The 23351-nt window shown below is 47.1% G+C and overlaps 2 protein-coding genes across 4 annotated transcripts in view; both read right to left on the bottom strand.

Moving 5' to 3' along the window:
• On the bottom strand, positions 1-17621 carry DNAJA4 (DnaJ heat shock protein family (Hsp40) member A4). Of its 2 annotated transcripts, XM_050799975.1 has the most exons (8): positions 17324-17621; positions 16831-16969; positions 11121-11301; positions 8876-8980; positions 7752-7979; positions 6449-6679; positions 2048-2148; positions 1-1948 (listed from the first exon to the last, which is right to left on the bottom strand). In XM_050799975.1, the coding sequence occupies exons 1-8, from the start codon at positions 17401-17403 to the stop codon at positions 1733-1735; spliced, it is 1281 nt and encodes a 426-aa protein (XP_050655932.1). In that variant the 5' UTR covers positions 17404-17621; the 3' UTR covers positions 1-1732. The 2 variants fall into 2 exon arrangements, with proteins under 2 accessions (XP_050655932.1, XP_050655933.1); XM_050799976.1 differs by lacking the exons at positions 16831-16969; positions 17324-17621 and adding an exon at positions 15425-16544.
• The window catches only part of CRABP1 (cellular retinoic acid binding protein 1), a 658055-nt gene that overhangs the window by 64561 nt on the left and 570143 nt on the right, over positions 1-23351 (bottom strand). The window lies entirely within an intron of this gene.

Here is a 23351-nt window from a genome sequence, read left to right as displayed (position 1 = left end):
TCTCATACCAGCTCAATTTTAATTTAAAGTGACAAAGGTACAGGTGGAATAAAATTTTAAGCAACACCCTCCAAATTCCTCTTATATGACAAGAAGGAGCTGAATGTAATTTTACTCCATCACCAACGAAACAGTAGTTCTTTAGCAATAGTTAGGAAGTCACAGCACAGAAACAACACCCCGGAGTTGTGGTCCATTTACAAATAGATTTTTCACTTAGGCTTCGTTGGAAGAAGTGATTTTATATCTGTCCTGACCCATGGTCAAAGTGGGCATAGGTGGGCTGCTTCTATACTTTGAGCAAATTATGCCTCACTAGCTAGCAATGTTCTGCGGGAACCTGGTCCGTGCAGCTGGTTCGCCCTACTTCTGCATGGTCTGATCTGCTTTTTGACCCTCCTAAGGAAGATCCCTGGTCTGAGTGAAACTCTCAGGTGCCATGTAACCAAATAAGGGTAGGGTAGATCTGACAGGCGGCCTCTGCTTTAACCCAACAGCTTACAAGTTTTTTGTGACTTGGGGGCAAGAAATAAGCAGTAATGGCTAAAGACTGAGGTAACCCTAAGTTCGAATTGTAGTCTACCTGTCAGGAATAAAATAATGACTGATATCCCTCCAAACAAGCTATAATTTACAGTAGTAGTCCATACAAACTGTAATCCACAGTGGAACTCAGAGCAGTTCTTACCAAAACATCACTTGAGCAGGAAGCCCTTTGTAATACGGCTGTGCAATGAGAGGAACAATCCTTTGGAAGGGAGCTGAATCTGGGAGAATGAGGTGGAAAACACTGGGGAGTTCTATGCCTTTGCAGACCCTCAAGTCACCCCAGATTACTGGTCAGAGAAGCTGGCTGTGCCATGGGCCAAACCAGCAGCATTCTCCCTCAGCTTCCGTTGCTGCACTGAGGCTGCCGGGGACACAGAACGATTTAGTTTTCTTTACAGGTAAGCACTTTGGTGGGAAAGCATTGCAAAAGTTGTCAACAGAAAATCATTAAAACCATGAAGAACAAGGTGTGAGGGTCACGGCAAACAGTTATCAGCATATGATTCAAAACACTGGTTTGTCCTCACCACAGAGCTTGGAAGGTTCAGAAAACTTCCAAGAGAGATGATCAGACACACTCACATTCCATCCACTGAAGGGCACAGAACAGTAGGAACTAAGTTGGCCCTGTTAAGCAGGCACAGGCAGCCATGTCCGATCCATGGATGTGCTTTTGTTCTTTAAGAGGATCATCTAGAATCCTCAGAAATGTTACCTTAGCAGCCCTGAGATCATGCCCTCAATAACTCTGCCAAGGGAGGGGGGAGAAACCACAGACCTAGAGATGGGCCAGGATGCCCACTTTGTGCCTTGGGGTTTGCTAGGGGGCTGAGCTGCTAACTGGGCTGTGCTTTATTGGTGACACTGAATTATGGCAAAGCCACTAGAAGCACAAAGTGTTGGTGCAATCACTGACATCTCAAAAAGTATATCCTGAAAATAGAAATGAACAGATTCCATATACAGACTAGAGGTGATTTACACTTAAAACATTTAAATATAAATTAAGTTATAACTTAAGCTACAACCAAAATAAAAACCAAAAGACACTCAGCAATTAAGAATGCTGAACACGTACACAGGACATCCCAAACATGAGGCCATTAAAGCGATCCATTTTCATTGTGCCAACTTTACATTCATCATGTGCTAGTCCGGCGGGGCCACGCTGCCCCGCACCACGTCATGCTGTCTGGCACTGCACTCCAGCCCGGGGCCCGTCTTCGTCCTCCTCATAGGCCTCCCTGTGCTGACGCCAGTTCTGCTCATTGGGAGAAAACTCCTTCAGCTCCACCTGATCCATGTCATCTGTAATCCTCACTTTCTGTCGAGGAGGCAGTAAAGCTTCCAGCTGAGGAAGCTTTTCCAGAGAAAGCCAGTGTTTTTCAGGGAAGATTACCTGTAAAGGGTGAGGTGGGAAAGAAAGGTGGCTGTTTTTTCCCCTTCCAATTAAGGCATTTAATAATATGTCCACGACAATGAAACACAGTGAACTTACTAAAAATTGTATGATTAGAATCCCTTTTTCCAGGGGTGCTTTGTAGATGGGCATTCCTTCATCACGCACACATTTCAGGTCCCCGTGCTTTATCACCTCACCTGCCAGAGAAAGGGTCAGTTATGAAGCAGAAAGGCAGAGGGGCCTGCAGAGGTCGTTCTCCCTCACGGGAGAGCCTGAGGCAGGTCCTAGCACCCCGTGGCACTGGGCAAAAGCAGCGTGGCATCTGACTGGAAAGCTGGTCCCAATCCCAGGTATCCTTGTCAGGTACTGCCTGGGGGTGGGGCTCGGGCTGGGACTCTGGCCCATGCTCCCCCGGCCCGTGCTCTGAGCTCCAGCAGTGTGTCAAGGGGGCAGCATGCTGCAGCCACCATCACAGGTAGGCTTGAAACAAGTGAACCAAAGTCATGACACCCAAGTCTGCATAAAATGGGGCCAACAACCATCACTCTGCCCCTTCGTGGGGTGACAGGTATTCCTACCACAAGGGGAACAGGAATGCTCCTCACAGACAGGAAGAAGCCTCAAGAGTCCAACCAGTCCCCTGCCTGGCATAAAAACTGGCTCTCAGCCACCTGTAGGTGACACCCAGGTTCCTTGGTAGGGAGCTCACTAGGTGGCTTGGCCACAGGCAATCTCCTTCATGGTCACAATGCACTTCCATACACGCTGCTGAGCTGGAGTCACCCTCCCGGCTGGCACCCGCTGGGTCTTACAGCTACGTGACTTTGCAAGGCATCAGGGGAGTTCAGACCCCAAGAACTCTGAGGCATTCTCCCAAGTCAGAAACTTCCCTCTAAGCATGGAAAAGGAAAGGGACAAAAGGGTTTCTGATAAAGTATACTCTTCAGCTCAGCAATGAATATGGACAAAGACAGAAAGAAATGTTTGGAAAAAATGGGGGAGATGGTGGAGGGGAATCGAAACACTAATTTATTCAGCAGTCCACTTCCATATGGAACTATCTAGAAAGTGAGCTCTCTCTTCAAGAGGAAATCTTTAAAGAGGAGGTTTTAAAAATAAAGTAAGCCAATGACTATCCTTGAGGTTCATTCACGGGCAGGGCTGTGGCTCAGACATGGCTTTCAGAGCCTACTGACTGTGCAGGACAGCAACCCCTTAGCTAAACTGCTCCGGACTGCTGGCTTTTTGTGTTCCTGTTTATTCTTTTTCTGAAATACAGTCATGGCCAGGCGCGGTGGCTCACGCCTGTAATTCCAGCACTTTGGGAGGCCGAGGCGGGCAGATCACGAGGTCAGGAGTTCGAGACCAGCCTGACCAACATAGTGAAACCCCCATCTCTACTAAAAAAAAAAAATAGAAAAATTCGCTGGGCATGAGGGGGGGGGCCTATAATCCCAGCTACTCAGGACGCTGAGGCAGAATGGCGTGAACCCGGGAGGCGGAGCTTACAGTGAGCCAAGATTGCGCCACTGCACTCCAGCCTAGACAACAGAACAAGACTCCGTCTCAAAAAAGAAAAAAGAAAAAAGAAATACAGTCATGCACAGCATAGTGACCTTTCAGTCAACAACATTTATGAAGATGGTTGCAAAGATTACACCAAACTTTTACTGCACCTTTCCTACGTTCAGATACCCACATACTCAGCATCATATTACAACTGCCAATAGTATTCAGTACAGCAACCTGCTATGCAGGTTTCGGCCCAGGAGCAACAGGCTATGCCACACAGCCTAGGGTGTAGCAGCCTACGCCATCTAGGTCTGTGCAAGTGTATTCTATGATGTTCACACCACGACATCGCCAAACAATGCATTTCTCAGAACGTAGCCCCATCATTAAGTGACACATGACTGGTTTTTCTGTCTCCCCATTCCTATCAGGTGTCACTTCTTGCTGCTCTCAAGCTCTACTCCCCATGCTTCTGCTTCTAGCTTACCGGGAGGTGGGAAACTGACCAAGCATGGAAAACTACAGGTAGAACACCACCACAATTTCGGCTCTCCCGGCAGGTAAATACCCGCCTGCAGGCAGGGCCATCACACCCTTGTGTGGCTCCAAAATCACTTTTTTAATTAATCCAATCCTCAGCAATGCTCATAACAGGCTAAAGGGCTCTAGGGAAGAAGGCATTTCAACAGCGGAAGAGGGAGGAGAGAAGATGGAGAAACAAGAAATAAGCCAACACAAAAGAGGGGTGAAGAAAAAAGGAGAGGGTGCAAACGAGAACAAAGTAAAAGCAAAAACAAAACAAAAAGGAAAACAAATCCCCAAAGAACTCTCCAACAGCAGGTTTCCTGGATGCTCCACCCTTCCTTATAATAAAGAAGGAAATAGGTTTCTTAGGATTTGCCACTTCCTTCCCTCTGGGGCTTTTTCTCCGCCACTCTCACTCCATTTGGCTCCCGGTTCCCTAGGCTGGGGTCAGCTAAGGCAGCAAGGAACACTGGGCTCTGACCCTTGGCAGGGCCCAAGCCTCAAACAGTCCATCCCTGGACAGGATGGTCTTTCGCAAAGAAGTTACATACAGATGCCGCCCAGCCCCGGCTCAGGACGGCTAGGATCTGGGCTGTGACCATGTAAGGGCGTCTTGGACACAGTGCCAGGGTGTTGAGCTCACAACCAGTGGTCTGGGGCTTCATGTAAACTGTGATCTTCAAACTCCTTCTTGAGGGAAGAAATGGGTGCCTTGGGAGGTCTATGAAAGCCTAAGGGTAGGTGTTTTATTTTAAATTTTCATGCAAATTTTGCATTATACTGCAGTGCTTCCCCCAATCCTTGATTATGTATAAAAACACAAGTCTGGGCAACATGGCAAAACCCCATCTCTACAAAAAATATAAAAATTAGATGGGCGTGGTGGCATGTGGCTGTAGCACTAGCTACTCCGGAGGCTGAGGTGGAGGGTACAGTGAGCTGAGATCATGCCACTACACTTCAGCCTGAGGACAGAGCGAGACCCCTGTCTCAAAAAATAAATGAACAAATTTTAAAAATAAATAAAAACAGACACAGAGCAAATGACAAACCAAATGGGGTAAAATGTTAACATCAGACAAATCATATATGGGTGGACCTCGGACTATTTTTGTATTTACAACTTTTTGTAAGCTTGAAATTGTTTCCAAATAAGTTTGTTTTAAAATCCCAAAAACTGATCAAGCCTTGGATATATAATTCTGCTTCCTATTATCCCCAGGAAAGGAGGAACCTGAAAGAATCCAAGAGAGGAAAGAGAAAAAGAGCACGGGAAGAGGAAAGCAGGCAAGGAGGGGAAGGGGGAGAGGGACAGGGAGGGAACAGAAGCCCAGGCCTCAGTCACCCCACTGGACTTGAGTCTTATCTCCAGCTGCCACTGCCCTGGGGGCAGGCTTATTGGCTGGTTACCTCCGTGCCTGCCCTGAACCTACCCCTTTTGCCCCAAACCTCAAGTGGCCATAGGAAAAGGTAATCCTAGCCCCACGGCCAGTGAGGGGACTACAGCAACACTGCAAATGGCTGGTGCTGGGGCCCAGGCTGCTTCGGTGGCGTAGCCACCACCACACCCATCCAGACATTCTTTGCTATGCACAGCTGACCTTAGTGCTATTCAGAAGCAGCTTCAAGTCAAGGTCTCTGGCCTGGCCTCTCTCCTTTCTCAGCCCCTTCTAGGCAGGTGCTCTGGTGCCCACACAGACCCTCACTGCAGTGAACACAGAAACCCTCCTGGGAGATGAGTCCCCTAGTGTCTACAAGGGGGTTGGGGGCTGAGCTCAGGCCCTCAGGAACCCTTTCAGCCCAGAGGCATCTCCCTCTGGCTCCCATGGGTGTGTGCAGACCAGCAATTCCTGTGGAAACCTCCAAGGATAAGCTGATAGGCAAAGTCTTTCTTACAGGAAAATTCTCCTTTAAAATGTAACTCATGTAATGAACAACAGAGGCTACAGGAACATGTGGATGAATCAGCACAAATCACCACTTGATAGAAAAACACCACCTATTAAGCTGTTTTCTTATACAAAAATAAATTTTTAAAAATTTAAGTTTAATTGGCAGACTTCATCTAAAATTTCAGAGCCCCAAGATTCTTATTTGAGACTTTTCCCCCCAACCGAATATTTTTTCTAGGGGAATATAAAAGGACTTTATAAATTATCCAGAGTCATTAGGGATAACTTTAAATTTAGAGAAAATCACGTCATACTAATTTGTGTAACAGAATTTGACTTTAAATGTGAGATCAGGTGAACTATTCCCAACACAAATAAGAAATACTCAAGGCGACAGATGCCCTAAACACCTGGCTTGATCATTACCCATTTTATGCATGGGACAAAGTATTACATGCACCCCATCAATATGTAAAATATTATGTAGCAATAAAAAAAATCAGGCTAACTTGCTATAATTATGCCAAACATACAGAACGTCAATGGAAACACACATTTGAAACATTACCTGATTTGGATGTAATAACAAGAATTCGATTGTCCAGTGTTTTTATCGTCTTCTTGAAGCCACAAAGAGCTTCAGAAAGCTGAATTTTCATTTTCATGATCAAGTCATGGCCTCGTCTCTGAAAGACACTATGATCCTTCTGATCAAGCACAATTATGACATCACCAGGCTCCAGCTCAGGCTCCTGATCTCCTTCTCCATGAAATAGTATCTTTTGCCCATCTTTCATACCTATGAAACATCATCCCTTTCTGATTAGCCATTTCTCATACAAACCATGCTTCCTTAAAGCTTTTGAAGAAGGAACAGAGTCCTTCAGGGGTTCTTTATTCATCAAGCCTCCCAATCTCATGCAGGCACAAGGCAGGGAGGGGTGGCTAGGATGGCCAATGAGAAAAGAGGTCCCGCTTCCCTTGGCATAATGTGGGGCCAAGCCCAGCATGCACAGGGAGAGGGGGAATGCGGCTCTACATCCCAGGTTTCCACAGCACTCCCTTCCCCGGGCCTGTGATGCCACACTGCCAGCATGGGGTCACCACCCACTTCCCAGGGCACAGGGTGCATGACTAAGGACTGATGGGGGTCAGCCAGCCCTGTCCTTTTCTAATAAGTCATTATGCACACTCAAGGCACAGGGTTCAGGCATGTTTAAACAGTAAGTCCTTTCATAACACCTGTGTCGGTTTGGGTGTTAATTCTTTTACTTTTGGTCTCGTATCTGATCTAGGATATATTCACTGGATTGGAAAGCCACAGAATCATCAGGGAATACTTGGAGGACAGCTAAAATGGAAAAAGGCCTTAAAATGATGGCATCAGGCAAAATGAATAGCAGGAGAAGGTGCTGTATTTGGGGGAATCTGATGCACCAGATGGGGAAATGTGGAGAGAAAGGGAACATGCAGCCACAAACACTTAAGCCCTTACGGCCAATGAGCATTGGAAGCGACCAGGAAGACAATCCTAAAGATTCTAGAGGAATGGCTTGAGAATATCAGGAGATGGCAACTAACCAAAACCAAGGCCAAGTAAGACTTTCAGAGCATTAGAAAATCTCATAAAGAGGCTGTCTGTGATCTCAAGGAAGTAAACCTCGGCAAGAACACTTTGGCAGGTGACATGGAATGGAAATAAGGCCAGGAAGGGTGGAGAGAAGATGACCGGGACACAAGAGGAATTCATGGCACACCCAATACATGTTGTGATACAGCTCACTTCCCTGACATCTAGCCTGTGTATCCCACGATTAGCACCCAGACAGCATTTCCAGCCAGTGTGGAGCACCAGCTCTGCGCAGCCTCACCTTTTTCAACATGTACCTCGATAATCTTCTTCTCACGGATCACCTTGGCACCGCTGCAGCTCTCGCAGCGGTCCTTGGGGTTGATGCGCTCGCCCTGGCCCTTGCACTCAACGCACACGGTCTGGATCTGCTGCACCATGCCCGGCCCGATCTGCTGGATGTGGATCTGCATCCCCCGCCCCTTGCACAGCGGGCACTTCTCCACCGATCCCTTCTTCCCGCCAACACCTGCAGGGTCGGGGGAGGCAGGAGTGAGGGCCATGCTCTTCCCTTACCAGTGTCCCTGCTGGGCGCCACAGCAGAAGGGTAGGGAACCCTCACATCAGACATTGGGCTTAGAATTCTATTTACAATCAAAAAACAATGCAGAAGAGCCTGGAGGAGTCCAGCCAAGCAGATAACATCCAGATGTTAACATCTGACCTCAAATGTTTGTGATTTTGGCTGCATCAATCCAAATTTATTACTTTAGCTTCATCAAATGTGTTTTCTTCCACCCCAGGTGGAACCTGCATAGGCCCACAGATGAATGAGGAGGCTGGGGCTATGGAGATCTAGAGAACAAAAGCTCTGTCAATAGCAGCAGCTACCCAGCTCAGCCAATTCTCTCTGTGGGACAATGTGAGGCTGGGGTCACCAGACATGGCTTTTCTGGAAAACTCAGATTTTTAAAAAATTACAATAATTATATGTACATTTAAGTCAGGGGTCAAGAAACCATGGCCAGACTGCTTGGGTTTGTAAATAAAGCTTTACTGGAACACAGGCATGCCCATTCATTTATGTAACATGATGGCAGAGTGAACTAGTTACAAAAGACTCCATGGCCCGGAAAGCCTAAACTCTGGCTCTTTACAGAAAAAGTCTGCCAGCCAACCCCTAGATGGGGTCAAGTGTCTGATTCTTAATTTTTAAAAATAGTCGTCAACATGTCAAACAGAGGTGCAGCCCAAAGAAAACATTCATTCAGGCAAAGAGATGTGGTCCTCAGGCCACCTGTCTGTAATCTCTGCTTGACCCTTGCATTTGAAATAAGATAACTTATTTTCCCTGAACTAAAACAAGCATTGTTTCTGAATCTAAGGGATCAGAACTGTGAGGTTCAGTCAAAAATTAATTTTTACCTTCACATTTCTCACAAATTACATTTTTCTGGAGGGCCAATTTCTTCGTGACTCCATTATATAAATCTTCAAGAGTTACAGATAACTGGTGTACAACATTCTTGCCTTAGCAAGGGAGAAAAAAAATTAGTGGCGTTGAATGAAATATACCACTGTATTAAATACCACCCATATGACCCTTAGTTGTATGAAGTCTCCAGAGATTCAAGACTGTGGATGGGTCATGCGCTCCCTTCCCTGCAGGAAGCAATGCTTCTATTACCCCAGCCCATCCTTCTAGCCCTCAGCCAATAACAAGAGCTAATACCTTCTCTAGCTATGAGCTAATTAATCATTTATAGAGGCCAACAAAAAGACTTTCCACCTTTATTTTTGGAGAACAAATCTGAGGACAGGGAGAGTACTAATTGAGAAACCAAAAGCAGTATGAACCCACGAAGTTGGTTAAGTTTCCCCATGAAAGGAGTTCTTTCTATACATAAATCTGTGACAGCCAAAGTCTCTGGATCTTTTCAAACTCTTCCTTGGGCATAAAGCACTTTACTTTCTGAGCCCTTCTGTAACTGGTGGCCAAATGGGAATTCCTTCCTCTGCCAAAATCTTGCTTCTGCACTCAGGACGGTGGGTGTTTGGTCCTGAGGGTGGGCGTGTGCTCCAGCGCCTGCCAGCCTGTCAAGACTGACAGCATCAAGACCCTCCCTGCTGCCCGTGGAGCTCCCGCAGTCACTGAGACGAGCTGTCCTGGTTTACTGGCTGCCAACTTTGAGAGATGACTTAATTAAGGGCATGAAGTTTTTCATCTCAAGACAGTGAGGGAGCTGGACAAGAGAATACCCAAAGTTTTAATTACGTGCACACCATCAATTATATGAGCAGGCAATATGCTCAAAGGACAGGGGAAGGATTTTTCCCTAATAAACACTTTGTGATTTTCAGCACTCTGTGTTCACAGAATTGACACCCAAGCTTTTTAAAGCTCAAAGTCAATTACAATGTGATAACAGGTGCTGCTTCATTTATCTAGGGGTCTCTCAAAAACCACACTTCTTAAACCCCAAGGCAGAGCTCATTTCTTCTGACTTTATCCAGAATTATAATAAGCCTGCTTATCTTTCTGGTTTCAAGATTCAAGAGCAGCCTGACAACAGTAAACTAAACAGGGGGAATGGGAACTAGTCTATTGGCAACTACTAACATTAGCAACTACTAACAACAGAGGTAATAGCCTGTAGTCTGGCAGAAGGTGAGATGCAGAAAAATTAGGAAGAGCAAACCTCCAAAGTCAAAACAGTGGCCTGGGGCCACTGAGCTAAGGGCTAAGTTCCTCATTCACCTGGGGATGAAGTTGCTACTACTCATAAAGCATTCTGAAAAGAAAGACAGGTCATTTACAAAGATTTCAAACATAAAGAGGTAAAATTTGTTACCTAGAAAATCCCCTGAGCAGGCTGGGAAATGAGGCCATACTGAACATGGCAAGGGTACCCACCTAGAATCAGAGAGCCTGCAGCCCAGGCCCAGGTCAGGGAAAATGGAAGGCCACAAAGGGAAGGTGGGCAAGAGAGGAGAGGAACACTCTCCGTAAAGGATCCCTGACAACCACAGGAGGCGTCATTTACATCCCTCAACACTCTCTGGTGCCTGACCCCAACAACAGAGGAAAAGAAGGCACGATGAACTTGACCACCTTCTTTTCTATCCACCAGTCCATTTGCTCCTTCATATAGTATTGGAGGATGTCAGATAATTACTAAATTTACCAGGAGTTTCCAGGTAGCCTGAGCACTAGACAAGTGATAAACTCTTGAAAGTTAATGATCCCAAAACATGGCAACAGTACCTTGTTTTTTTGTTTGTTTGTTTGTTTGTTTTAAGACAGGGCCCCACCCTGTCATGCAGGCTGGATTGCTCACTGCAGCCTTGACTTCCTGGGCTCAAGTCATCCTCCTGCCTCAGCCTCTCAAGAAGTAGCTGAGACTACAGCCATGAGTCACCAGGCCTGGCTAATTTTTTTATTTTTATTTTTTTGAGATGGGGGGGTCTCACTATGTTGCCCCAGTTGGTCTTGAAATCCTGGCCCAAAACGATCCTCCCACCTTGGCCTCCCAAAGTGCTGAGATTACAGACATGAACCACTACACCTGGTCCAATCATATCCTTTTAAAGCATGATCTATCCTGATTCCAAAAACACGTACAATTGTGGAAACCATACAACTTATTTATGTTTCTTTAAAAGCATTTACCTCTTCTCTCTCTAGCCATCCGTCCACCACCACCAAAGAACATGTCAAAGATGTCCATGGGTGAAGAGAAGCTGGGGCTGCCTGAGCCTCCTTCTTTAATTGCCTGCTCTCCGCCTTGGTCATAAATATCCCTTTTCTTTGGATCTGAAAGCACTTCATATGCCTGGGATATGAGTTTAAACTTTAAAAGAAAGAGAGAGAGAGAGATTTTTAAAAAGAGAGAAGTTTCAGTTGTTTTATTAAGCAAACCCGCCATATAAACATACAACGTAATAGAGGTATTCTGCCCCAAACCCTTGAACTAGCCAGTCTATACATCCTCTACCTGGAACCTGACTTGCCTGTCTACTTACTCCTTTGGTAAAGTGGGAAACACAGGGCAAACATATTAAGCGACTGGTGAAAGGGACATGACAAGAATAAGGAAGAGAAGGCAGTAGAGAAGGAAAGTTTCTCCCTAATCTGGCTGCACCAGACAGGAAGTCGAGTCCAGCTAGGATACCATGAGATAGTGCCAGGGCTGAATCTCTAACCAGATAAAGCTAGGACTCTGGGCACTACCACTGGCTCACCTCCTCCTGGGAATCATTTCATTAGTTTACTAGCATGAAATTCAACTACAGGCATCTGTGAGTACCTAACCACGTGCCAGACATTGTATACAAACCTATACTCCTGATCCTCCCCCAAAAGCCCCATCCTGCCCATAGTCTTCCCCATATCACAGTTATTGGCAATGCCAATCTCACCTGTCAACAAATCCCACTGACGCTACCTTCACATTTGCATCTCCAGTACCCTGAGACACACACAATATCCCATGTGTAGCATTCCTGCCAAAGAGTTACCACTGGAACCCAATTGTATGAAAGAATCAGAAAAGCCAAATTGAGAGATACTCTAAAATTAAAAGATAGGAAAAAACGAATACAATGTGTGATCCTGGATCAGATCCTGCACTGGGGGAAAAAAAATGGCTACAAAGGACATTATTGGAACAATGGGAGAAATGTGAATCTTTGTTCTCAATGTTAAACTTCTTGAATTTGATAACTGCACTATGGTTATGTACAAGGATGTCCTTGTGCCTAAGAGAAACATGCAGCACTTAGGGCTGAAAAGTTATGCTACAGGTAGCTTCCTCCCAAAACCTTTAGCCAACAGTAATAATAATAATAATAATAGATAAAACAAATGTGACAATTTATTTACAACTGGTAAAGCTAGGTGAAGAATACATAGGTGTTCATTGTACCACTCATGTTTTCTGCAGGTATATGGAAATTTAAAAAATAAAATCAGAATGCAAAAACACGCAAGATCTGTTCCTTCTCACCACACCACATCCACTCTGGCAGAAAGCACCATCTCAGGCCTGGACTACTGAAGTGGCCTCCTCCCTGGTCTTCCATGTTCCCTTCTTGCCCCAGCTTTCAGTGTGTTCTCCATTTGAGCCCACTAATTGGGTCAATCCTCTGCTCAAACCTCTACAAGGTGGCCCATGTCACTGGGAGTAAAAGCCAGTCCTAACTTTCATCTATAAGCTCAACCTGGCACCTCTACTTTCTTCTCCTCCTGTGCGTCCCCACCTCAATTCTGTGCCAGCTTCACCAGGCTCCCTGCTGTTCCTCAATTCTGCAGCCTGAGCCTCAGAGGCACCTCAGCCTGGTGTGGCCTCCCCACTCACCTCTTTCCAGCCTTAGCTCACAGACCACCTTCTCAGGGATGCCTCCTGGTGATCCAGCTTTAACACTGCAAACCCACCTCAGACCCTCCCACCCCCCACCCCTGCTGCATATTTCTCCATAGCATTAACCACCTTCCAACAAGCTGTATCATGTATTGCTTAGCTTATGTAGTCCTCACTGCAACATAAGCTCCATGAAGATGGGGGGTTTTGTCTACTGCTGTCTAACTGAGCCTGGAACCATGCCTGGCATGTAGAAGGCACCTGTTAGATGAATGGTTCGATTCTGGGAACTCAGACATAAATAAATGAGGTAGGGTCTTGGCCCTCCAGAGGCTACAGTTTAGTCAGAGAGACATATATGGATATATAGATATACAGATCCTATAATGCAGCTGGCTTCACAAAATATTCAGGGAAAAAAAGTGCCATGAAATAAGGAATTTGAGAGACAGAACAAGGGAATTTGAGGCATTAATTCCCTTGTTCTACAAATCCCTGATTGAAATCTAATAAGTAACTAATAATAATAGCTAATAAATAATAGCTAAAAAACTGTACAATTTAAAAAAGTATTAAAAAGACGTCAGCATCATATATAAGTCAGCTAGATCTTTTGATATGTTGATTCTCATACCATTTCTGCGAAGAAGTAAGTACCATTCACTACTACCCCTTTCCTCAACAGAAAACCTGAGATACAGTGTAAGGATTGGGTGCCTGGTACAGATCAGAAAGCATCTAGGCCAGGCTGCCCCTAGAGAGTTTCTGCATCTATCTGCAGGTCAGGACTAGGTAAATAAGCTTCATGGGAATGTCCACCGGAAACACTCAACAAATACCCTGGATACTCACATGACATTTATACTTACTAGAATTATCTAAGAATGGAAAAGGAGCACCCAGTTGCTTGGGACATTCAATCAGAGGCCAGACCTCACATGGGATGAGGGTTCCAACTACCAGTAGGGAGTCCATCCTCTAGGGTCCCAGGACTCCAAAGTCTAATTCAGTTCCCAGCCTGGACCCCCTTCTCCCAGTGGGAGACAAGTGCTATGACCAGCTTGCCTTTCAGGCCATGATCATTTGTCACAGAACCTTAACAGGATTACTATACAGCTGAGGGAAAAATGGCTTTGAAGACTATGTAACAACTTGGGAAAAGTACTTATAATAAAGTATTAAGTGGAAACAAGAAAACAAAATGTCTATGTATCAGGATGGCCATGTATGATCATGCTGGGGGAAGCCTGGAAAGAAGCACGGAGTGGTGAGGATAATGTGTGCTTAGTAGGTTTTCCTCTGTGTTCTAAAATTTTCTGCACAGTTTGCTATCTTTTGATTTTTGAACTTGAAAATCTATCATTCAAACTAAAAGTTACAATGAAATTGACCAAAAGATCAAACTCATCTCAACAGGGTAGTAGCCAAGAATATACCCCACATCATTGCCCCTGAAAGGGACTATCTTGGTGACCCACTACCTACCACCCAGGCGTCTTGCGAAAAAAACCAGCCGCAGATAAGTACAGACTCCATACAGAGTGCCCGACAAACACAAGCTGCCCCAACGCTTAGCAACAGGGGACAACAGGGCAAAAAACAAAGACCAACACCCCAACAGCCTTCTCAGTTGTCCCAGCAAGGGCTAAAAAACTGGCATAGTCTATTTTTGAAGAGACATTAATAATACAGTGACAAACTTAGGAGGAAAAAAAATTTAAATGTTCTGCCTGTGATAAAGTGGAAAAGAACTACACACAGACTCACATACACACTCACAAAAGGCCTGCACAGTGCACCCAGCACACAGTGGGGACCAGAAGATGAGGTATTTGTTGAATGAATGAACAAATGAACGAATGAGCTCTCTCTGGGGAACTTTACAGCAGTTTCTATAAATTGTGTCCCCAGTCTCCTCATCCTCTTTGATTTCCAATCTAAATTGCCACTCTCCTCCCAATATTCCTTCACTGCAATTTCCCTTCCAATTTGTGCCTTTATAGAGCCCTCTTCTCCTACATACAATTTTTTAAAGTGCATTCACTCAGCCAGCTAACAAACATTTTAGCACCTACCCTGCACAGCTAGCTACTCACCCCATAAGTGGCCATGGGGGCAAAGTCACTGCCCTGCTTATATTATGGCAGAGAATACAGTTATCAAACAAGTAATCACCTTTAAAGGAATACAGTTAATCAAACAAGTAATCACCATTAAAGTAGGATGCATGTTGGGCCTGTGGTTCAGTCTACGAGGCAGAGGCAGCCTCCTGGAAGATGTTTTAGCGAGAACTAAGGAGTTTTATCCCCTTCCGTGAAGGTAGGGGAAGGAAAGTATTCCTGGCAACAGGCACATCACAGAACCCCTCCCTCCAAGCTGAGATGGGCTTGCCAGACCTCACTGCCAAGGGCCTCATTTATGCGACACTAACTCAGTGCCTGGCTATAAATAAATATTAGTTTAAAACAAACCAAACAACCTGCCCAGACAGGTATTGACAGGGTGAAACCTACATATATGTAGTACAGGTCAAGTCTAATGTTTTAAAAATAAAAGCTTCAGAACAACAAAAGCACACTCAGCTCTAACTGTATACACAGAGGAATGAACTTACTCTTCTGAGTGCTGAGGTTTGACCTGAAACCAGGGTCAGAAGACTTTCCCACGTCTTTAGCCAGCCTGCTGAAATATGAAATTACAAGCCTAGAAGCTCTCCTTAAAGGAGACTGTCAGAAGCAGACTACAATCAATGTAGGGAGCAGGTGGATGAATCACTAGCACCATGTAAAACGCCAGTGCCTTTAAAAGCTACAGTAAGCCATCTAAATATAGATGAGAAAGAACGCAAGTGAGTAACAGACAAATGGTCTTACACGAAAGCATTTTAAACTTGTGACAGCCACATTCAGCACATGTGGCTAAATATAAATATTCCATCACTGTTGCCGTTCAGCCAAACCGTCCTGAAGTAGCTTTCTCCAGTTTGGAATAACTAATGCAGACAGGTATTTTGATTCCAGTGTCGTTTCCAAAGGTCTTAAATGCTACATGGGTGATCAGTGTGGCTTCAAAAGTGGTCCAGGTGACACTGCCATCAGCTACTATAACGGCCCCATCTCCCAAGACCCATGCGGGACAATCAAAGTTTTACAAGAAAATGGCAAGAAGTGAAAAGAGGAATGGGAGGGCCAGCAGCCTTTCCTTGCAACGCCTCATTCCTTCAATTCACGTATTCAGGTGGGTCATGAGCCTCTTTAGAGATAAAAAACAAACTTTCTGTAAACAGGATGGAAAAGCTTTTAACTTCTGTCTCTAAAATGCAGAGCATTTTCAGTCTATGATTGGTACTTATGATCAACTGTGTGTCACCTGTCACCGAAAACCCAGAATATGAGTACAAGCTAATGTCAGGCTGCACATGTCCATGTCCCTGTTTAATAAAGAAAATGGAATTATTCACTGACACTTTTATCAGGTAGGAAGTAGGTGCACAGAACAAATCCAGCTAGTCATTCTCAAGAGAGGCACGGCGTTTGTCCAAGGTACCAGCTCAGATTAAAGACACTCATCCCTAGGGTTTATGCATCAACAGAGAACATGAGCCAGTCGTTCCCAGCAAGTACACAACTGTTTGTGCGTGCCTCAGTTTCCCGATTTCCATGCCGCCTCTCCCACAGGAACGCCAACACACCCCTATGTGAACTGGGTTCAGCCCCTGCGCCTCCCTGACGCCGGACTCCAGCGCGCACTGCAGGGGCTACCCAAACACTTGTGGAGCGAATGGAGGAATGAATGGGTTCGGCACGGACTCGCGAGAGGCCCCAGCCCACACCACATGCCTCCTCCGCGGGCGAAGCGCCCTCCACCGACCGCGCCACCTCTGCCCCGGCCTGGCCCCGAGGCGCCTGGCGACGGCCTCCCCAACAAACGCGGCTCAGGTTTCCCGCCGCCTTCAGTGCTCCTGGCTTAATAACCCTCGGCCCCTCGGGAGCCCGCCCCGCGCCCCGCGCCGCCCCGCACCTTCTCGCCCTCATCCGGGTTCTTGTCCGGGTGGTACTTGAGAGCCAGCTTCCGATAGGCCTTCTTGATCTCCTCCGGGGACGCGCTGGGCTTCACGCCCAGGATGTCATAGTACTGGGTCTCCTTCACCATCTTGTCTCTGCGGGCGGGCGGGCGAAGCCGGTCAGAGTGCCCCTGACGCCCCTGCCGGGACCCTGGCCCGCGCCCCCGCCGCCCGCCCGCGCGTCACGGTCACGGTCACCGCTGCCACCGCCCTCGCCGCCGCCTGTGGCTCCCGCCCGCTCCCCGCGCTGGGCCGACTTTCACGCCGGGCACCGCCGCACTAGAGCCACCGGCTCCTCCGCGGCGGGTTTTATTCGGCACCGGCGGAAGCTTCCGCAAGGAGACAGTGACGCCACAAAGACCTAGAACCTTCGCGGAGGTTCCGGGCGGCGCCGCGGCAGGTTCGCGGACCAGACCCCCGACGGCCGTCCAGCGCGGCCCAGCAGCTCACCCGGGCTTCTCGGGCGTTTGCTCCTCTGGCTGCCCGTCCGACTCCTCGGAGCTCCAGCTCTGACTGCCGCCCCGGGCCATGGCGGGGGCCGGAGAAGGCGGCTTGGGCCTGGAGGGCGCCCTCCGACGACCGTCCCGCCGCCCCGACGCCGCCCCCTTGCCCTTCCGTGGGTCCGTGGAGCCGGCTGGCTGGAGAGTAGGCGGCCTGGAGGGCTGTGTCGGCAGGAGCCCTGCGCCGAAGGGTGGGACTGGCAGAGCTGCGCCCTGCGGTCCCAACCCGGCCTCTCCCCGGGGGTGTGGTCGCGCTTTGTTCGGTCACAGCCAGGCTGCGGCCTAAGGTGTGCCTGGGATTGTTGCATTTTTAGGGGGTTGGAGTGGGTAGGGGCCCTCTGCCCCCTCATGACCGCAAGGCTGAGGTGAAGTTCTCGCCTTCCAGTTGAGGTACAGGGGTCCTTTGCTGGCCCCAGATGTGGACAGTATCCTGTCGACTGCCCACCACTGGGAACCCTTAAGACCCCCAGGGGTAAGCAGTGACGTCCCCCACATGTGGGCAGTGACGCCCCCCCAAGTCTACCAAGCACGGACAGTGCCCTCTTTTCTCCCAGGGGTGGGAAACCGCCCCCTCCCCTCTGCAATCATCAGTGAGCAAACGTCAGGGCCGGAACAGGCTGGTGGGCCCAGGGTTATGCACAGGGGGTCCCATGGCCTGGACCCTGACAAGGCTAGGTGGCCAGGGACGCTTGCCTGGAAGGGTACAGGAATAGGTCCCGACTTCCCTAGGCTGCCCCCAGCTCCCCACGGGTGCTCAGGGAGTCCAGATCACAAACCGTTGCAGAAAAGTGGGCGTGGAAAGCAGGCTGCAGCGCTATCACAGAATTGCAGGCCCCTGTCCCCTAGCCCTCCCTTGGCTTCTGCCAGGGGAACACTTTGTCAGGAAGGGGGTCACTGCTCACCTCCCTGGGATCCCCTGGCCTTGTTTTGGGTACTATGGCTGAAGCAGGCACTACCTCTCCTCCGTGTGTTCAATGGGGGCGAGAAATGACTTTTACTGTACAAGAGAAATTAAGCTGCTGTTCTTGGAGATGTTGCTTTTTTTTCTTCTTAATTATGCCTTGTAGAGCAGAACCTTTAGGCAGAGAACTCAGAGCTAGAGGTCAGAAATGTTGCTTTCTGTCCAGATATTACTCTCTGAGCCTTAGCCTCTCAACAGTTTTCTTCGTCAGCAGGACATGGGCATTGCCACTTGCCTGCCTTTCTCAGAGGGCTCTTGTAAGGATCATATGGGATGACAACTGTGAAGGCTTCTAGCACAGTGGGTCTCAAACCTGGCTCCTGACAGAAATCACCTGGAATCTTCTAAAAATCCCTGTGGGTTGCACTCCACACCTGTTACTTAGAGCTTCTAGGGGTGAGGTCCAGGCATCAGTATTTTTAAAGCTCCCCAGGTGGTGCAGCCAGAGCCAAGATCCACAGGGCCACATACTTGTCCAGACTCAATACTCGGGACCAGTGGCATTCATAAAATGGGCATGTGCAAGAGAGGGATGGCTTATAAAGCCTAGAAACAGAATGGAGCTATGCACTTTGGACGACAGTGAATTCTGGAACCAGTGAGACCTAGACCTAGGTTCAAATCTCAGCACTGCTACTTCTGGCTGTGGAACCTTGGGCAGGCAACCTTTCTGAGCCTCAGTTTTCTCAACCTTTTAATGAGGATATTAATTATGACTACTTCATAACTTTGTGAAACACCTGGTATGTAGTCACAATATTGATGCTTTTATTGGGAGAGGCAGGGGCTAAGGTAAAGAAGCCGATAGTGATTCTTTTCTTGATGGAACCTAGCCAAGCTCCTCTGAGTCCTCTTCTCAACTAGGCTTCAATCTTGGCCTATAAAGACTGAACAGAACACAGTTTCTAATAACAGCGTCACATCCTTAAGATCACCAGTTCCCAGGCTTTTAGGCACCAGAGACAAGTTTCATGGAAAACAATGTTGTCACAGACAGGGTGGTGGGGATGGGCAATAATTCTATGATGAAGGCCTGGCGTGGTGGCTCACACCTGTAATCCCAGCACTTTGGGAGGCCAAAGTGGGCAGATCACTTGAGGCCAGGAGTTCAAGACCAGCCTGGCCATCTTGGTGAAACTCTATCTCTACTAAAAATACAAAAAATTAGCCGGGCATGGTGGTGCTAGCCTGTAATCTCAGCTACTCAGGAGGCTGAGGCACAAGAATTGCTCAAACCTGGGAGGTGGAGGCTGTAGTGAGCTGAGATCACACCATTGCACTCCAGCTTGGGTGACAGAGCAAGACTCTGTCTCAAAAAATAAATAAATAACAATAGGATTGCCTAGTAAAATCAGCCATTTTTGGCCAGGTGCGGTGGCTCAGGCGTGTAATCCCAGCACTTTGGGAGGTCGAGGTGGGCAGATCACTTGAGCTCAGGATTTTGAGACCAGCCTGGTCAACATGGTGAAACCCTGTCTCTACTAAAAATATAAAAATTGGCCAGGTGTGGTGGCATGGGCCTGTAATCCCAGCTACTCAGGAGGCTGAAATAGGAGAATCGCTTAAACCCAGGAGGCAGAGGTTGCAGTGAGCTGAGACTGTGCCACTGCATGCCAGCCTGGGCAACAGAGAAACTCCATCTCAAAAAAAAAAAAAAAAAATGGGGGATGAAACTGTTTCACCTTAGATCATCAGGCATTAGATTCTTAAAAGAAGCATGCAACCTAGATCCCCCGCATGTACAGTTCACAGCAGGTTTTGAGCTCCTATGAGAATCTAATGCCACTGCTTGGTTCCTAACAGGCCACAGACCAGTACTGGTCCACAGCCCAGGGGTTGGTGGCCCCTACCTAAGGTGACACTGGCCCCACCACCCCCTCTTAAAGTGCCTACCTGAGAAAACTCAAGGCTGCCAAAATATTTACTGTTTTGTTTCATCCAACACCTGAGGATAGAGTTTCTGTCTCCCAGTCTCTTTGGGAGGATGGCATCCTAACTTTGGTAATTGGTAGCTAGCAGACACAGCTGGCCTAATGTCACTTACACTAATCAACCCTTTGTCATTTTTCACTTCCCTGATTCTGTTAAACTGCTGCTTGTCCTTCTCCCTATTCCCTCATCCTCTTTTCAAAATGCCCATTTACTTTTCGTACAAATCAATGTTGAGCTCAGTTCATACTAGATTGTTTTCCCTATTGCAGTAGTTACGACTGATTAAATTCTGTCCTTACAGTTTTAGCTAGTGTTCAGCTTTGTTTATCTTAGACAAAGCCTCTGACAATCTAGTAGATTATTTCCCAGAATTGTGGATGGGAAGATTGGAGGCATTACACAGACATTTCTTATTTTGTCAGTTACGTGTTTATTTTCATGATGACCTTTTCATTACTGCAACTTTTATCAAAAGTGACATTGGCTTTCCACTCACAGTAAGCAATTTTAGGTTTCCTTTTTAAATTATTTTTAAAAAGAGTGGATACATAGTAAGTGTATGATAGTACCTGTAGTACAAGAATAAAGCAACAGTGGTGGTACTTGAATGACAGAAATTTGAGAAATGCTGATCCAGTTCCACCATCTCATTCTGCAGTTGGGGAGATTCTTAAAGAAGCCAAATTATACAGAACAGCCATTGTCCCCTGATGCTGTGTGGGGCTTCCTTTCTGACCCAGCGTAGGAGAGTCAAAGCAAGCACGGAAGTAGGTTTTACCCAGGGAATGCTGGGATGGGGTCTTCAAGGAGTTTCCTGAAGAGGGAGAAGCCACACCTACCTGGGGAGGGGGATCAGGAAGGACTTCATGGACAAGGAGCTTGTGCCATAGTCCAGGAAGTTAGAGCTCCCTTGAGCAGCAGGGAAAGGGAGGGCAGCCATGCTGAATGGACAGCAGGATAAAGGCAGCGAGCATAGATGGATGAAGGCTGTGAGTTGGGAGGGAAACAGGGACAGGTGTGCTAGAGCCTTGAATGCCTTGAGGAGTTGTTTGCTGCTCTGATGGGCCCTGGGGAGCCATTGAAGGTTTCAGAGCAGGACCTGCATTCTGAGAGGAGTAACTAGCAGCAGTCTTCGGGGGCTGGATGGATCTGGACCTCCTGGGAGAGGTCTGAGCTGGGCATGCAGGTTTGAGAGGCGAGCCAGAGAGAGGGCTGGAAGGAAAAAGAGAGCTCCAAGGAAAAGTGTTGGGGAGCACCTGCCTTTAGGAAGTGGAAAGAAGAACAGCCATCAGAGAAGCAAGAGGAGAACCCAGAAAGTGGAGAGGACCGAAATCATGCAAGGCCAGAGCAGCGAGGGGTAGAGGAGACAGTGCCTGGGTGGCAGAGAGGCTGGGAATGGGGGACGAGTACTTTAAGGGGAGGACGTTAATTTATTGGCCCCCGAAACAGCAGTTGTCATTTCAGGCCATTGTTTTAATATTGGGAGGGATTTCCACTTGGAGAGGCCTTGCCTCTCACTGGCTGTGTGAACCTGACCCTGGGCAAATTACCTTTCTCTGAACCTCCATTTCCTCCTTTGCAAAATGGGGATAAGAACATCTGCTTCACAGAATTATTGTACTGAAGAATGGAGACAATGCGTAAAGGGCTTACCGTGTGCAGAAAGCACGTGTTCTCACAGTGGAATTTATTGATTTCATCACAGCAGGATTAGTGCACACCTGCTATGTGTCTGGCTCTGTGCCGGAAACCAACAATACAGTACTAGTTAAGGTTATGCTTAATCCTCAAAGAGCTCAGAGACTAGCTGTGCCTGAACATCTGACTCCAACCACTTTGGGTGACCCGTAGCACGGGCTGATTTTGCTAGCATTCCAACCCATAGAATTTTCTAAGAACTCACACTGAAATAGTTAACCATTGCCACCTTGCTTGAACAGATAAAACCTGAGCCTCTGGCTACGTTCCTGTGGGTTAGGGCCTGGTCTCTGAGAAGTCACTTCCTTCTGGAACTTGGCGTTTACCCAGAGCTGCTGCCACCAGAGGTGGGGCTGCTCTGTTTGGGGAGAAAAAAACTAAGAAAGTGAGGGAGTGGTCATCCTGCCGCATATTTGGACTTTAGAGACAAAATTCTGAGCTCTTCTCATCAGGGCACCCATCTTTTGAGGTCCCAGAGTCCAGCGAGAAGACATCCCTCCATCCTTCCCACACATTTGTAAAGTGCATTTTGTGTCCAGTGTTGCAAGAGGCTTTGGAGCACACCGCGGAACACATCCTGTCTCCCCCACACAGAGGACAAGAACAAATCTAGAAATAAAGCTCTAACTGTAGGAGTGAAGGAAAAGTGTCCTTTTGAATTCTGGGTGGTCAGAAGGAGGAGACGACCTTCGCGTGAATCCTGGAGGTTGAGAAGAAACCAGGCATGCGGGACTTGGGTTAGAGAGTTCTAGGCACAGGCAACAGCACGTGTGAAGGCCCCAAGGTGTGAAGAACCAGAAAGGAACCACTGTTTCTGGAACGGTGATGGAGGAGGGGCATGGCCTTCAGGGCAGAGTGGGATTTTATCCTTAGGGCAGCAAAGGTGGGGGGGGGTGTACTTTAAAAATTTTGTTGCATATTCATAAATTTTATTTTTTTTTTACTTTATTTCAGCAATATCGCTATGTTGTTACAGACAAAATCTTTGCATACTTTGTGTTCTATTTTCAGTAATGCCAGATTATAAAACATTTCTTGAGTCATTGTAGCTCTCAGTTTGAATTTGGAGACATTTTGCTCCTCTGAGGCATAGCAAAATCCTCAAAGCAATCCTTAGATTCAAAAATGAACCATGGATTTTATATATCATGCTTGAACATCATAATGGAGTCTCATAAGATAATTGAGAGTTACTATAGAAGTATTACAAATATTTTAATTCCATCACATAACTGCTATCCATTTTTTTAAAAAAGTTTATAAAAACAGCTGACACACAATGAATTGCACCTATTTAAAGTGTACTGCTTGATCAGTTTCAATATATGTATATAACCATGAAGCCACAATCTTAATCAAGACATGAGCGTATCTATTGCTCCCAAAA

This window comes from Macaca thibetana, chromosome 7, assembly GCF_024542745.1.
Source record: "Macaca thibetana thibetana isolate TM-01 chromosome 7, ASM2454274v1, whole genome shotgun sequence".
NCBI lineage: Eukaryota > Metazoa > Chordata > Mammalia > Primates > Cercopithecidae > Macaca > Macaca thibetana.
This window is presented reverse-complemented; position numbering and strand designations above follow the sequence as displayed.